General features: G+C 34.8%; 1 protein-coding gene and 3 long non-coding RNA genes across 4 annotated transcripts; all 4 read left to right on the forward strand.

The window, feature by feature from the left end:
* The first annotated feature begins 207 nt into the window (after positions 1 to 207).
* LOC110913320 (60S ribosomal protein L24-2-like) lies at positions 208 to 1,494 on the forward strand. The gene is made up of 5 exons (XM_022158157.1): positions 208 to 218; positions 561 to 636; positions 715 to 816; positions 908 to 1,056; positions 1,491 to 1,494. Exons 1-5 carry the CDS (start codon positions 208 to 210, stop codon positions 1,492 to 1,494), a joined length of 342 nt encoding a protein of 113 aa, XP_022013849.1.
* Positions 1,495 to 1,665: 171 nt separating this feature from the next.
* LOC110914808 lies at positions 1,666 to 3,225 on the forward strand. The gene is made up of 4 exons (XR_004881689.1): positions 1,666 to 1,844; positions 1,927 to 2,087; positions 2,673 to 2,758; positions 2,840 to 3,225. It is a non-coding gene; the product is annotated as an uncharacterized LOC110914808 (long non-coding RNA).
* A 9,928-nt stretch (positions 3,226 to 13,153) lies between these two features.
* LOC110914807 lies at positions 13,154 to 13,671 on the forward strand. Its single transcript, XR_002578611.2, has 3 exons — positions 13,154 to 13,284; positions 13,378 to 13,444; positions 13,558 to 13,671. It is a non-coding gene; the product is annotated as an uncharacterized LOC110914807 (long non-coding RNA).
* Positions 13,672 to 14,244: 573 nt separating this feature from the next.
* LOC110914806 lies at positions 14,245 to 15,054 on the forward strand. Its single transcript, XR_004881690.1, has 3 exons — positions 14,245 to 14,696; positions 14,815 to 14,892; positions 14,967 to 15,054. It is a non-coding gene; the product is annotated as an uncharacterized LOC110914806 (long non-coding RNA).
* The last annotated feature ends 2,676 nt before the right edge of the window (positions 15,055 to 17,730 follow it).

Genomic DNA, 17,730 nt, shown 5'->3' on the forward strand with positions numbered 1-17,730 from the left:
GCATTCCAAAAATCCCAGAGTTCCCCAAAATCCCCCACCGCCGATTCCTCCTCTTCCACTTCCCCATCTTCTAGGGTTTTCGGCGTCATTGGAGTCCAACGTGGCCACACTGTCGAGATCTTCAACAGCTTCGAACTCCTCTACGACCGTATTCAATCACCTAGGGTTTTCATCTTTTACAAACAAGGGGAAGCTGCGGCCGTCAATATGGTTCTCAAGTACGTTTTTTCATCTTTAATTCATCACTTCAACATATAGATTCATCATCTATATCTATATTGCAACATGTTACACAATATTGTTTCTATTGTCTGTGTAAGTTAGGGTTTCAAACGCATGAAATTTAATTTATTGTTTTTAAGGAACTCAGATTTTCACTAAATCTGTATGATTTTCACTAAATCTGTATGATTTTCATTCATTACCTGTTTATATGCGAATTTAATTGCTGTATTGATTAATAATAGGCTATTGATGCTTGATTTTAGGTTTTTACTAGAGATGCTATTTGGTTATAATGTTTAATTTTACTTTTACTTTTACTTTGGTTGTTGTTATAGGACTGAGCTATGCAGATTCAGTGGCCAGAAGATTTATCCTGGTAGGGGTATTAGATTCATCAGATCTGATTCACAGGTATATAATGGTGAATCTGTTTTGGATATTTCACTTTTAGTTCAATTTTTGAATGTGTAGATTGGTTGTTGTGTTTAGGTGTTTTTGTTTGCAAATTCCAAATGCAAAAAGGTACTTTCACAACAAGCTGAAGCGTCAAAGCTTACATGGACCGCGATGTACCGAAAGCAGCACACGAAGGTGGGAGATGTTTGCCGAGTTACATGTTATGTGATGTGTTGGAATATGATTTTGATTCATGTGTTGATGGTGTTTTGATTGTTTGAAACAGGGTCTTGCGCAAGAGGCTGTGAAGAAGAGGCATCGTGCAACCAAGAAGCCGTATTACAGGGCTATTGTGGGAGCTACTTTGGAAGTTATTCAGAAGAAGAGAAGTGAGAAACCTGAAGTTCATGATGCTGCTAGAGAGGCCGCTCTTCGGTATGGCTGTTTTTTTTTATGTTTTAGTTGTAGTTAGAAGTGGAAAACACCAAAATGGGCAGGTTGGGCAGGGTGCGTAAATGGGTTTGCATCAAATTATGCACCTTTTTATACCTGGGCGGTTTAGAAGTTGTAACTATGGCTGCAAAATCTTCTTCAAAACCAGCCAAACCAGATTGTGAACACCCCTGGTGTGTAGCATTATGGTGGTCTGATTACGCTGGCTAAAATGCAGAATGAATTTGTTCAGAAGATCAAAGCGGATGCATCTATGTTATGACAAACAAACGAAGATTTATGTAAACAAGTTGAAGATATACAAGTAAGTCGATTAAACGTTCGTAAGTTTTTTGATAAATTGTCTTGATTTTTCAACTTTTAGTTTAGTAGATGAGAAATCATGTCTGAATATTGATATTTTATGTAATTTTTAGATAAAGGAGGATGTTGAGACTCAAGGGGAATTCGTGAATTCGTTAATACGAGAGGTCAACAATGCGATTTCTTCAATTTCCCCATTATTTTAAGCTTTTTATTTTTATTTTAGAATCAAATTTGAAGAAAATAGGGCACATGATGTGTTTACTATTGAGTTTAATACTCATATTCATATGGGTATTGTGAAGAAAAAGGAAATGAAAGGTGCCATATCAGCATTAGCTTCTATTCAAGGTTATCTATTAGTTGCTTCAGGCCCAAAAGTTATCCTACACAAGTGGACCGGTTCTGAGTTGAACGGTGTTGCTTTTTTCGATGCCCCACCACTTTATGTAGTCAGCTTAAATATTGTGAGTCATCATCTTTTACTTGCATTTTGATCTCAATCGGTTTATTTATTTTTACTTGATTTGATGGTGGTTTTCTTTTTAGGTCAAGAATTTTATTCTGATTGGAGATATTCTGATTGGAGATATTCTGATTGAGAAAACGGATCTCAATTGACTTTACTGGCTAAGGATTTTGGCTCTCTGGACTGCTTTGCAACAGAGTTTCTGATCGATGGGATGCTTGATTCAGGAATATTAAACAAGGTTTGTTATTTATGTACTAAGTTATTTGTTATTCATTCAAAATAGTACCAGATAACATGCATACATCATCATGATGGATTACTGTTGTAAGTTCAAGAATGAATGGATGAAGAGAGTTGCTAAACGGGTCGTCTATGTGGGTTGGCAGGTCGAACCCAACATGAACGGGAAAATCGTGTCTCACACATTAACCCTGACACGACATGTGTATTCATGGTTTGACATGTAGACGACCCGTTTAACCCAAATATGTCTGATTAACATTGACTTGGTATTTTGGTAATTATAACCAAACTTCAGCATGGCTGAAGGTGCAGTTGATGCAACTATCAAGTCTGGTAAACTGAACCCCAAAAACAGCTATTTGACAAATAGCACTCCACTCAACAGATAGTTTTAGAAAACTGTTTTAACCATCAAATATCTAAAACACCGTTCACCAATGAGAAAATATGGAACATATTGTATTGTAAATTGATAATTTGAATCTTATTCCAAAGAATAAACTTGCTGACATTTTCATGGGGATGATAAAGTAAGTGTTGACTGGTGTATCTAGCAATATCTAACTTTAACTTGTGACAGGGAGTGCGCACGAATTTGGCTATGATTGCAACGCATCCACTTGTTCAGCTTTCTTTCCTTCACATTCTTCTAATAAAGAAGATGAGGTTTTTATTTCCATAAACATGCTTGAAAAGTATTAATATATTTTAAAGTCATTAATTAAACCACAACTATGTCATGTGTAGGGAATCAATACATATGATTACATTGATCATAGCGTTGAGAGAGTAGGAACAAGAAGGAAGCGTGGTTAACAAGTCCTCAAATGTCACCAGCAAGCTCTATCGCCGGTTTGAGCAACACCAGCTCATTTAATAATTTCCATCAAGGAGCTTAGTATACACCCTAGGCCTGGAAAAGTTAACCTAAGCAGGGCAGCATCCATAGGATATCAGAGTTCTTGTTCTTGGCATTGCCTTCCCTTGACAAGTTGCTTCGCCCAACGAATTGAGGAATTCTAAGATGACATGGTAATGGATGGTGCTTATCATGTACGTAATCTAAAGCAATTGATGACATGGTAATGGATGGTGCTTATCATGAACCGTGGGGTCTTCATTCTTTTGTGAGCATCATGTTGGCTGTTGGCTGGAGAGAGTTAATTTTTACAGCTGCAGGTATTTGTTACTGTTTGGTTTTGTTGGCGTGGTCAACTTTTTAATTGATTTATTAGAAGCGGGTTGAATGCTCAAAAGTGACCAGAAGTATATTTAAATTATTGCACCCTTAAATTGCTTTGTTTTAGCGGGTCAAATGAGTCAAAAGTGACCTCAAGAGGTCTTTAATGCATCAAACAAGCAGACTGTTGAGCTGGGGTTCGATGAGAATATATGCAGTCAACTATGGAAATAAGGCTAAATAATATTTTGTTTTTATTTAATGACAGTTTTGGTTATTAAAGGGTTTACTTTCAGGTTAGCTGGAAAGAAAGCGAGTCAAAAAGGTGTCTATAGTGTTTTCAAAACGCATAAACTTCCTTAACTATTTTATTCACAAAATCACAATTTTGTTACAAAAACACAATTTTGACCCGTTTTGACAAATGAGTTAATTTCCAGCCGTCTTTTGACACATCAGTTATTTTTGACCCGTTTGGACCTGCAATCCACTCAGCCCGTTTTGACCTCTATTCAACCTTTAAAGAGTAATTTTAGTATTTACTGGTTAACTCAGTGACCTAAGTTTCATATTGTTGGTAAACTTGAAAGCTTATAATGCAACCTTCTTTTGCTACTGGTTTAAGATTGCAATTAATGTGTGTGTTCTTATGAAACAGGCAACAATGGGCTTAAAGTTAAATAAGGACGAAGGCCCCACAGGTGGTGGCAGCAACACCAAGACTTCCAGCAGCACCACGGCCACCACCTCATCTGATGTGGAAACCCTTGAAGAAGATATAAGAATTATGGAAGAGTACAAATAATTGTATCAACAATCACTAGCTTTAAACAACCATGCTTTTAAAAGGGATATCTATTGGCACACCAGCCAATCTATCCACAGACTTTGCTTTTTCAATACGACCCGTATAGGCCTATACGAATCGTATTGAAGGTGTCGATTTAATGATTCAGGTGTGGCAATAATACGACCCTTTTAAAATGCAATAAATGTAAATAACTTTTGCAAGTCCATGAACCCATTTGTATATTGAGTTTACAGATTCATGTTTTCAAGAAAGGATTAAAGAAAATGGGTATTATCCTAGAGTTTATTAGTAAATTGGATTAATAACATTTCAACAAAATTTGTTAAAAATCGGCCTGTCTGCCGCAAAGCACGTAGATTGTGGTAAATACGGCCACAATCTAATTTTTATGCACATAGCTTTTATTTAAAAATTAGGTTACATTCCAATTTGATTATGATAAAAGTATCCTTACATTAACATTATTTTTGAATAAAAGCTATGTGCATAAAAATTAGGTGGTGTTAAACGACTTCAACCTGAAACTGGCCCGAACCCGTTTAGACTAAACCTAAACCCGTGAATTTCGTGTTAAGTTCATGTTGTATTTTCGAGTCGTGTCAGAAATTCACACCCCTAATAAAAATAAATGACATGTAGCCTGTCTGACCCATTCTTTAAGGCAAAAAAATTTAGATTTTACGTATGACCCAACTGAACTGAACTTTCTCATATACACCCTTAGAATAAATAACAAGTGTTGTGTTTTCCGTTGCATCGCGAATTTGGTTTTGGTTATGGCTCAAAACCGAACAGCTCTGTAAATAGCCCTAAACTCACCAACCTAAGTGACATGTTTCCCGCCGCATCGCGCGGGTAAACGACTAGTATATATATATATGGGACCGCTAAAATGAAAACCACCTCCAGTTGTAAGAACTGCGTGAACTACTTTTTAGCTATTAGATTAAGATGATGGATGGATGAGATTAAAAGTATTAAAAAATAATATAAAATATTTTTTTTGTCTTATTATGTCTTTAATATTTTAATTGAAAAGGGTATTTAAGTAAAATTACTTTTTTTGTCTTTTTGTATATATTATATTTAATTGCCTTTTTGTCCTATTCATTAATTACTTTTTATTACTTTTATTTTTTAAGCATAATTTCTTTATTAAAACATTTTTAAATTCAGATTTTTTAAAAAGATTTTTATACTTTTAATAATTTTAGTTTTACGTTTTTTTGACGCGCCGTTTTTAACGCCGTTTTTTAACGCGCCGTTTTTTACGCGCCGTTTTTCAAGCGTCGTTTTTTACGCGCCGTTTTTTTAAGGCGTCGTTTTTCTCAATCGGCGTTTTTTTAACGCGCCGTTTTTCCGAAGTTTTTTTACGCGCCGTTTTTTACGCGTTTATACGCGTCGTTTTTTCAAGCGTCGTTTTTTTAAACGCGCCGTTTTTCCACGTCGTTTTTTTAACGCGCCGTTTTTTACGCGTTTTTACACGCCGTTTTAACGCGCCATTTTTTTCACTTTTTTTAACGCGCCCTTTTTGTACACTTTTTACGTTTTACGTTAAAAATTTTAAACTTTTTACGTTTTAAGTTTTACGTAAAAGTTTTTTACATTTTATATTTTACGTTTTACGTAAAAGTTTTTACGTTTTAAGTAAAACTTTTTACGTTTTACGTAAAAATTTTTACGTTTTACGTTTTTACGTTAAAAAGTTTACGGTTTACGTTAAAAAGTTTACGGTTTAACTTTTTTTTTTTTAAAAAAAACTTTTTTACGAAAAAACGAATGCACACAGAAATCGCAAACTCGGGAGGTGTCTCAGATATATTGTTATCATCATCGACTAGAGGGAAAAAATAAAAAACTAACAACATCAAAACAAAGTGTATATCGAAAAAAAAAACGGGGTTTGGCTCAGATTATCCGATAAACAAAATGCTGCAAAAGTGGGGTTGCAAGTTCAAAAAACCTACCGTCCGCCATCCTTGCCGCGCCATCGTCATCAAAATCTATGTTTTTTTTTTCATGATCGCCACCTAAATCGATCGTATCAAAACCCACATATTCAAAGAACACAAATCAAAACCCCCAACATCACGAAAAACCATCAGATTCAACGCATCAAGAACACAGATCAAACACCCACATAGTTTACTGTTCAAAATCACCATAGAATCAAGAACACAGATCAAACACCCACCACTTTTCATAGAGAGAGAAACACATATCAAACTGCCAAAAAATCAAAAACCTATCATCAAAAAGTTCAAAAAAGCACCAGCAAGAAACACATATCATCAAAGAAACACATATCAAACTGCCAAAAAATCAAAAAACATATCAAACTCCCACAACTTACTATTTAGGCTTGGTACCAGACCAAAATCCCAAAACAAGCAAACACCATCTGGGGGAAACAAGCAAACACCTAGGGTTCAGGTAAGCAACCAACCACCAAGTCGCTCACCCACCATCCACCACGATCGTCTCGGTCACCCACCATCCACCACGTCTTGGCACCACCGGAGACGGCGAAGAAGAAGGAGGGAACCGGAGACGGCGGCGGAGGGAACCGGAGACGGCGGCGGCATACACCGGAGACGGAGAAGGAGAAGGAGGGAACCAGAGACGACGGTGGAGGGAACCGTAGACGGCGGCGGAGGGAACCAGAGGTCACCCACCAACCACCACGTCTTTAGGGGGTGTTGTCGGCTGGTTACCGGTGCCGAAACAGTTTCACCGAAGACGGCTCTGCCGACTGCTGCCACCACCATTCTCTCTTTCTTCTGCCCTCTCTCTCTCTCTCTCTTGCCGTCGGGCGCCACCACCGCTGCTGTTTCTGTGTTATGGCTGTTTGTTGAAGAAAACCTTGTCATCAGATGGATTGAACTTCAAACTTAACATCAGATGGATCGAATGTGTTATGCTTCTTCTGTGTTGTGGGTGTTTTAAGAGAGATAATGGAAACATTTTGGGGGTGTTAATATTAGAGAGAGAATGTATAAATAGATTGAATGTCAGGGGCATTAAATGGAGAGAGAGAGAGAGAGTGAGGGATTTGACATTTGGGGTAAAAGACCAAAATAACCTTTTAGTTGGCATGATCTGATTGGTTGAGAGTGGTTCTCGCGGTTCTTACAACTGGAGGTGGTTTCTATTTTAGCGGCTCCCTATATATATATATATATATATATATAAAGGAAGGTTCTATGCAGAACACTAAATATTCCGAGAACACGCAGGACAAAACGAATCACCCATTTTTTCCATCCTAAAAACCTAAAAAGTAAATGAAAATGTTACAAAATGTAAGATTTATTGTTTTTCATATTAGAATTTAAAACAAAATATGACAATTTTTTATTTTTTATATAACCTACACATATGTAGATTATGGTCCAGGTTAAATTACCTACATGTATGTAGGCTATGTGTAAGTACAAATATATGGCATTTTATGTATAAATAATACACACATGAATGCAAAAAAACATAAAATTTAAAAAATATGAACCTTAAATCCCAAAGTTCAGTGATTTAGTGTTGTTCTTTTTGTTCTCGCAATAATTAGTGTTCTGAAATGATCTTTATCATATATATATATGAGGTTCTAAAGTGAACACTAGTGTATTTGCGAGCTGAGTGAACAAATCCTTGCCATTGATTTACACGTGTGTATGGCTAGGATTTTATCATCAAATCGTAAAATACGCTAGTGTATTTCATCATCAAATCATGGCCATTGATTTAGTTCACTCAGCTCGCAAATACACTAGTGTTCACTATTGAACCTAGTCCTATATATAGATATATATATATATATATATATGTGTGTGTGTGTGTGTGGGGGGGGGAAGATCCTTTAAGAAGAAAATTTAATTGAGAAGTAAAAGAACAAATGATACAATTGTAAAAATTAAATAGTTTTTCTCTCATCTCAATTATTTATTATTATTTTTGACAAATTAATTAGTAATAAAGACTATCATCCTCCACAATAATATATTTTGCATAAACACATCAAAAGCTATCCTATAAATTTTGAAATTTATACTACATATATAAAAATTATACTACACAACTTGTAATTTTTCTTACACATCTCGTAATTTATCATACACTCTAAATTAGTATTATTATTTTAATTTTTTTTGAAAATAAGTTACAAATTTATTGTAGTTAGCTTATTAAAGAAAAATACTAAAAATCAATGATTTATATAAGTTTATCAATATACACTTACAAATTTAATGTAGTTAGTTATTAAAGAAGACTTCAGAATCAATAACATTAGTAATATATGAATGTTTATAATCATTAATACATTAATTATTTAAGTTATATATTCGCGCGCATACACATGTGTATTTTTTTAAACCTAGCCCGACTCAGTACTCCACCCATCCATGCTCGTTCTTGGTCACGGATGCATGCCCTTGGACACCCAGCCAGGGGCGGTTCTTAGAAGGCCTATGGCAGGGCCACAGCCCGGGCAAGTTTTTCGGCCGTAGTACTAATTTTCCGTATTTCGATCGAAATTTTTTATATAGGTTTTTTTTTACTCGTGTCTTTCGGCCCTGACACATTCAACAGCCAAGATCCGTCACTGCACCCAGCCCCATTACACCCGTTGTATCTCTGCGTTGGCATGCTTTAAATAAAAAAAATCAATATTTTTGAATGTTTTACAAATTACAATATGCACCTTTTCAAAACTTTATTCTAGGATTCACGAATTGTTTTTATTTGTAATATATAAAGAGCTTGTATTAAAAAAAAAAATAATTAATGTACAGTCAATTTTTATTTTATTTTAATTTAAGGGATATGTTTAATCAGATGCAGTTACACATGTCCTATTGGCTAATTATATAATATACGTCCATTTAAGAAAGTCGCGCCTTCCAAAAATAGAAGTCAATATAATGGAAGCTAAGTGCTCTTGTAACTATATTTACGGACATCTTTTTTCTTCTGATTTTACGTAAGGTACAATTCTTTGGAGTTATGGAAACCGTGTTTTTCATATACAAGCTAAGTGCTCCTGTAACTACCTAGAACATTAATGTAGAACTTTGTTGTAGAAATTCAAATTATACTTTGCTAAATACATTGCATGCTAATTAATGTTAAAGAAAATATTAAAAACTAGCTAGATGTTATATTGCATACACCAAAGCATGTACCTACAAACAAAAACACCAGAAGAACTACCCAAAAAGATATCTATCGTATAAACGACTCCACACCGACTTAAATCAGTAGTTTCAGAAGATGCACAGATAAAATTCTGATAACAAGATGTGAAAGATATAGAAAATACATGTGTTCATTTTATTCCCATGTGGAAACATATATACGAACAAGAAAGTACCATTCAAAGTCAAAATTGACACTTTTTAGTGGAGCCTTTGCTAAATAATACCATCCAAAAGCCTAACATTTTTTAATACCTAGACTCCCATGACCAACCACAATAAACGTTCAAACATGAGCAGTCACATTTCCCCCTTTAAATACATGCACTACCAATCAATCTCAATATCCAAAACTTCATCCAAACATCTATACATCTCATATATATACACATTCCTCTCTAAACCACCATGATAAAGAAAATCTTGATAACCTTGATCATCCTGATGGCATTAGCCATTAATCTTTCTGCAACACCAATCAAATTAAACGATGACGAAGATCTTGTTCCTACATCTGGTTCGCTAAGAGGGGCAAGTCGGTTCCTTGCTCAACACTCAAGGGGCTTGGTGAAGTGCAACAAGAACCCAAGACTATGTCGGGCAAAAGGCAGCCCAGATCCAGACTGTTGCAATAAGAAATGTGTCAATGTTAAAACTGATAAATAAAACTGTGGTCTTTGTGGGAAAAAATGCAAGCACCAAGAGATTTGTTGCAAGGGGAAATGCGTGAACCTGATGACAGACAAAAGAAATTGTGGAGGCTGCAATATTAAATGCAAGAAAGGGAACTCTTGCAAGTTGGGGATGTGTAGTTACGCGTAAGAAGAAATTGTTGGCAAATAGAAATTCATTCCATTTATTGGTTCAAAGTTGATGTGTAATCAAAAATTACATATACCTTGCTTGCATGTCTTGTATATCTAAATATACACGATTAATTTTTTCTTTATAAGTCAAGATATTTATATCGAGTAAACTTTATCCGATATGAGTTTCATGATCAGATTAGTTTCTTTTCATCATGTAACAACTATATGTTATAAAATCTAGTTCAAGTTTATAAAAATTACATATTGTGAGCTCCAAAACTTATCGTCTCTAACATTCGTACGTGCCAATGAGGATCAGAGGATGTAATTAATCTTTGGTCCAAAATTATAATAATATTAAAGATTATGAAAGATAAAGCATGATTTTTGTGGATATCGTGTATAAATTACATGCATATTTAGGTTCACTAATTTCACGTGCAATGTATCTTGATTTACATGGGAAGATTAATACTAATGTCGTACATAGAGGTATCATGGCATGTAGTGTTAGTCTTGATTGTAAGGGGCTATATGGATAAACCAAGAAGTTGAGGGTGGATTTGATTCGTATTTGAAAAAAAAAATAGAGGCTTAATTTAGTTTCAATGTAATGTGTGGTTTAAATTCTTAATATTATTGAAAGAGCCGGTAGTCGGTTGACTTCAAATCCGATGTGTTCTATATTCGTTTATTGTGGTATCGATAAACATTAGGCCAATAGTTGGTATCCGAGCAAGAGATCAAAGATCAAAGGAAGACAAGTCACATCTAAGTTTGAAACTCGAATAGCAAGAGATTCTTAGTGGATCAAGGAGAAGAACAAGAGCAAAAAGCCATTTGAGTGAAGGAAAGTAACGATTAAGCAGCCATTTTTGTGAAGGCAAGAAAAGCAGAGGACTAGCTATGTGTGAGTCGGAGAGAGGTTAGGTGTGAGCCAAAGTTCAGTGTGAACTAAGGAGGTACGAATATATGTGAACCGACTAAGATCAAGAGAGTCAAGCGAGGCGAGACAGATACAGTGGCAAACGGTACCTATGTGGGCCGAAGCAAGAAGACTGATTAACCTATGAGAGGCAATCACAGGAAGACCTGTGTGAGGCATGCAGTGATATGGGTTAGCAACATTTGGTTGCTTTGGGTTGTTTTGCATGTGTAGTTGCCTATTCGATTGTGAATACTCATTGGATTTCGAATTCAAAAACTGTATCTCAATTTATATATTATCAATTGGTAATAATGGATTGCTTTGATATGGTGTACCTAAAGCTTTGTAGGTTTGCTGTGTACATATGATTAGTCATGTCATGCTTATGGCTTAAAGTTGTATATTATCAGTTTTAAATTAATTTGAGATTCATTGTGATGTATGGATATAATGGTTGTGATGGTGCTCTGCGTTTGGCATGGCAATGTTTGATGCAGCCGTGTCGTGCCTCTAAGCGTTGATAGTTGTTTGGGCGTTTTGTCATTGTACACAAAGCCTAATTGATTTGTTCTTGATTGATAAGAAATATTCTATATTGGATATTATGTTTAAAATTTGGGTTTTCTAAACTGAGAAGGCTTACATAAGCAACCGATTAAACACACATATATGCACCTACAATATCGAATTTACGAACATGTTAGACTCATTAATTTATTGTTGAAACAGTTTGGACCGTTCTTGGTTTATATGCATTTTTTTTTTGTTTTTTTTTATATTTAGGTTTGTGATGACGAATCAGTTATAATGAATTTTTATGACTAAATCTGCATCAAAAAACGTACGATCACATGGATGTTAACGGGCCTTTTCCTATTGACTAGAGATTCACTTTTCTTTCATTCTTGTTGTTGTTATTTGGTTAACAATAGTCGCTAATTTGTATGTGAATATATAGGTATATAATGACATCTTCCAGCAAGGACATTAAGGTTTTTGAACAACTAAAACGTGTTCTTGAGGATGTGGGGGAGTCAGGCCGTAGGATAAGCGCTAAGCTCAACGAAGTAACCGAACGAGTTAGCAATATTTGTTAAAAACATGCGGAAATACAAGTTGTTATCGACTCGCTTTACGCGCGTCACGTTCAACCTAATATTGTAGATAAAAATTAGTATCTATTATATATAATAAACATGATAAATAAGGGCTGATGTGTCATGATATGAGGGCTTGGAAAATGATGTGGCATCACCTTAGGCATTCTAGAAATTGGTTTTGGCTCCAAAATTTCGGGTCTTTTTTTTTCTTCATATGGGTATACACAGGATCCGGATTTTGACCCGGGTATATATTGTTTCTAAAATTTTCTTTTCATTCAAGAACACTACAGAACTTCATCGCCGCTTTCTCTCCTATTCTCCCTGTAAACCCTAACCAAAAACTTCATCGCCCGCTTTCATTTTTGTGGCAATCAGAGGTAACATAGTTGGATTCAAGCGATGATGGTTTGATATACCGACCATGATTCATCGCCGCTGATGCTTTCTGATTATCCTCTGCTTTGATTTCAATCTTCCGTTTAAGGTGATTGTCAATTTCAATTCAACAACCGATTAAAGGTTTCCAATGGAGTCTGCAAATGTCAGAGATGTATTGACTTCCTGAAGGTAATCTTCTTCTCCATTCCCAATCCGTCATCGAAACCCTCAAGGTAAGTTTGAAATTAAGTTCAACGCGGATTTTATTCGACACCACGATGTTTGATTTACTAACATTCATATAATATCTGAGTATGTTCATGGATTTGGAGGTTTTGATGATTCTCGGTTGTTACAACTTGGGCTTTATTTGATATTACAATCTATCAGTTGCTTAATTACATTTAATCGTTTATGTTTCATGTCTTTTCATTGTTGTGTGTTAATTGATTAAAATTTTGAATTATGGTAGGGTTTATTTCAGATTTTTATTTCTGGTCTGGTTACTGTGGATGACATTTGGTGAATTACAAAGGAAAGTCTCTAATTTGTATACTTAACTGATTGAATTGTACAGAGGAAAGCGAGTTTTGTTGTGGTGAGATCAGATCTGATCTGGTGGTGTGAAGATGGACTATTACAATTTTTGTCTCTGGTAATTACATATCCTGTTTTTTTATTGTTATTTATCATCTTTCTTTTAATGCAGTATTTAAGAGACCCTTCTTGGATGACTTTTTAGGATTTTTCTTTGAGAGATTTGACGTTGCCATTTGGTCTTCAAGAACCAGGTATTATATTGTTAGTAAGTTAAATGTATTTTACCATTCAGTGTCTCCTATAATACGCTATGAGCACTTTGTAAATCATGAAATTATGCATAGGAAAATTTTGGACCCTGTGGTTGATTATTTGTTAGGGGATTTGAAGAAGAAGCTGGTGTTTATTTGGGTACGTGTTTCGTATTTTTCAAGAGACCCTTCATTGAAAAGATGTGGTCAATGGCAGCATTATATTTGTTTGTTATTAACTAAGGTTATTATTATATGTATTATTGTTTTTAGGACATATCTCACTGCACCAATTCAAGTGCCCGAAGCCTTGAAAACTATCACAAGTTCATAGTCTTCAAGAAACTGGGAAGATATGGGAAGGAAATGGTCGTATCGCCTAATCCTGTAAGTCTCATCTCTTTCTCTTATTAAAACTTACATACAAACCTTTGTCGCGTATCATGTTTCAATTTCTGTTACGTTCATTATTGTGTAGAAGCACACTTGAATCTTTCCATTGTCTTACACGCACAAGGATATAAATGACAACTCTTTAGGTAAGTTGTTTTATAATTCATTTATTTTTGTATTTTTGTGAAAATAGATATTATAATCCTGCCGTTTATATTTTGGACTCCCTAACTGTGTGAAACTGTATGCTTTCTTTCTTGCAGGCCCTGATGGTGATCTTCGAGTCTATCTAGAAGGTGTGGCCGCCAGTGAAAATGTCAAAACGTATGTACAATTGTTAATTGTTAGTGTTAAATGATAGTGTAATAAGTCTTAATTAGTTCCTACTTGCTACAGTTGTTTGTGTTTTGTAAGTTTCAAAAGTTTAATTTGATAATGGTTAGTTAACATATCAAAACGGGCCAGATTAAAAGTGTGTTCAATAGTTTCAGGTCAAAAAGTGTCATTTTAGAAGGAAAAAAAACTACATAATGTTTTAGTATTCTCATAAGTAATTTTTTTTTTTTGCAGATTTGGAATTCAAGGAAGAAAAGTAAACATTACAGGAACAGATGACTGTGTCCAGTTCCTCTCTACCTTCGGTCTTTAGTAGAGGTGGAAAATGGCGCGATTGGACGAGTTAGGTAATGGGTCAAAGCTGGTAATTTTTTTGTACAGGAGTTAGCCCCAAATGCTTTTTGTCTAATTTTAATTGACTAGAAAACATATCCCTTTGTATAAATCTAATGAAAACATTTTTAGTGCTAAAGACTACAGAGATGGCTATGGGAATGTTGGGTGGTTGAATTTAAATTGGTTAACCTTTTGAGGAAAAGGTTTGATAGGGTCAACTTCAAAAGTATATTTCGGGTGATTTTTGACGTATTTATTTTAACTAACTTTTGATTAGTAAACGATGCATCGTTTCAAGATGTAGCTCATGCAACAACGTTAGCTGGTTTTTAATTTGCACTACCCAGGTTCGTTTCCCGTTCGGTATGTTTTTTTTTTCTTCTTTTCTTTGTTATTTTTCTGTCATATGTCTGGTGATAACGCACGTATAGTTTCATTTCTCTAATATATAGATTGTCTTGCCAGTTTACAGTATGCATATCCCAATCAACAAGAAACTTGAGGTCGCTGTTAAAAGAACAAGTAAATCATTCCCTCAAAAGGGTATGTTAGTCTTTTCATATTTTTTGTTCTTGTGCTAATTGTTTTTTTAATGTATTTAAGTATATCTCTTTTAGTATGCCTCTGTGCCATTCTAAAGTGGAGAAAGTAACTACAGAAGACCTCTTTGAGCTCTCAGAGATTAAAAAGTACAACCTGGGAATGGTACTATTATTACCTGATCCACTCATGATCGTACGATATTATTAATTTAAACTGATCGACCCGTTACATATTTATGCAGACTAGGCGTACGGTTTCTCTCTCTGATGTGGATAATACCCCAGAATCTTTATCGGTGTTCAGCGATAATGATGTACATGGGTTATATGACTTTCTTCTTCTTCTTAATTACATGTGAGTACATGTTCTCAATCAAGAAAGATTTAAATTTTGTAAATTTTTAATATTTCTAACCTTTTTAAATAGTGAAAGTCATTGTTTTTTATTTGCAGGTTTCTTTTACCATCTCTGAATATACTAGATGTTCCTTTACTTTATTCACCAGTACCATTTGAAAATGCTGCTGTTTTTGCACTAGAGGTTTGTTTGTAACTCTTAGTAGGGGTGTTTGTGGTCTGGTTTTGAGTAAAATTCTAGGTCAAACCGCTAACTACGATTTCTGGAAATGATAAACCAATTCAACCTGGTTGGGTGGCCGGATAGATTGGCTGTTTGAATTGATATTTTATTCCTTCTAAGAAAGTATGTATAAAATTTTCAAATGATAAAATGGTTCATGACTATAATATATATACATAACTACATATTCCAAAAATGTATTTAAACATAAATATAATAAAAGGTCAATCAGCTGGTTTGATTTACATGACCGGTTTAAAGTTTCAACATGAATCAAACCGTTTGGATCTCAAACTAGCCGGCTTGCTTCGGTTTAAGCGGTTGTGTTGGTTTCAACGTCATTTAATTACCCCTAACTATTAGCATTTAATATCATCAAACTCAGGTTTTAACATATTTGGTCATGGATTGTGCACTTCAGAGGTTAAATGCAAGGAGGTGAGGAAAATTGATCATGTATTCGCTTTAACTACAACTCAACCTAACCATGGCTGAGCTTCTATTTCCCATTACGCAATTGAAATCAACGATGCGTATCTTCCTCCATGGTTAACCAGCAGTGAAAGCAGAAAGAAATCTACTTGCAGAAGTTGACACTAATTGCATTGTTAAACTTCATTGTTCATTTCAAGATGAGGAATATCTTTACCTAATAATGGAATATTTACCTGGTGGAGATATGATGACTTTACTTATGCGAAAATATACGTTAATCGAAGACGAAGCTAGGTTTTATGTCGGAGAAACTGTTTTGGCAATTGAATCGATTCACAAACATAACTATATTCATAGGTTATAACAATTTTCCTTAATTCACTTTATACAAACACGTGACGGTTTTTTTTTTATCAGAAATGTAATGTTTTTTAACTGTGATAGGGATATTAAACCTCATAACTTGCTGCTTGATAAATTCGGGCACATTAAACTATCATATTTTGGATTATGTAAACCGTTAGACTGCACTAATCTTCAGGAAAAGGATTTCACTGCTGCAAAGAACTTAAGTGGGGCCCTTCAAAGTGACGGACGCCCTGCTGTACCGAGACGTACTCAACGGGAGCAACTGAAGCATTGGCAGAGAAATAGGAGGATGCTGGTATGTTATTTTTGTTTAGAGTAAAATGCCATTTTTGTCGCTGAGGTTTGGCCAGTTTTGCCACTTTCGTCCAAAGGTTTGTTTTTCCACATCTAGATCCAAAAGGTTTGAAATCTTGCCATTTTTAAAGTGATTATTTTTAATAATTTAATTACAAGACGTTTAGGTGTTCTTAATTGTAGTTGTTCTTGATTGAAACTTTAGCGATTTTAGTTAGTCTTGATTTGGGTTGTTGAAACTTATTGGAATTAATTGTTGAAAAGGAGGAGTTTGGTTGTTTGCGTAAGTTAATAGTCTGATGGTTGCAGCCAGTCTATCGACCAAAAAGATGGTTATGGTGAAACCAAAGAGGATTAGTGGTTGATGTCAACAGGACCGATATAGAGGAAATTAGGATTGGAAATGGAAAAATCAACTCGAAAAGGGTAATGGTTGCTATTGAATGCAATATGTTTTATGATCTATTACGTACATAAGGAGCAGAAATCGTTTATGTTCAGTGTTTTTGTTTGAACGTTAATTAGTAGTACTAGATCTTAGACTTAATATAGGGACTTTATTCAAATAATGAAACTCAGCATCTTAATTTTTTGCAGCTAAGTTTTTGGTTAACGAAAAGAAATGCCATACGGTGGGCGACTGTGATAGGTGGTAACACAATCGAAAAACTATAGTAGCCATGGTCAATGTACAACCTCACGAGGATACCATGTAAATTATGATTTCTGACATATTTCCCCCTTTGGTTTATCTGAGCATGTCTATCACACTGAATTAGATGTCACATTTTTTTGAGTTAAATGGGAAGGGTTTGGAAATTTAGGACTACACCACATTGCCTTCATTATGGAACTTTTTAGAGCTGTTAATATAGGTGACCAAATTTTAACTGTTAAATGACTTTGAATCAAGACTAATCTTTTTAGGATGGGTCAAAAAAGCTTTGTGACCTTAATGGGGCATGTTTAGTTTGGTGTACGAGTAGTTTATTGCTATACCCAAACGGTTTGGAATTTTCTCATGGTACACATTTATAAGAACTTTTATGAACTATAATATTAACAATTGTTGTTTTCTTAATTTATTTTATATGGTGTTGGACAACAATAGTTATTAAAGTGCTTTGATTGAAATTGTGATAGTATTTTTACAGGTGGTTG

This window comes from Helianthus annuus, chromosome 15 (genome assembly GCF_002127325.2).
Source record: "Helianthus annuus cultivar XRQ/B chromosome 15, HanXRQr2.0-SUNRISE, whole genome shotgun sequence".
Classification (NCBI taxonomy): Eukaryota; Viridiplantae; Streptophyta; class Magnoliopsida; order Asterales; family Asteraceae; genus Helianthus; species Helianthus annuus.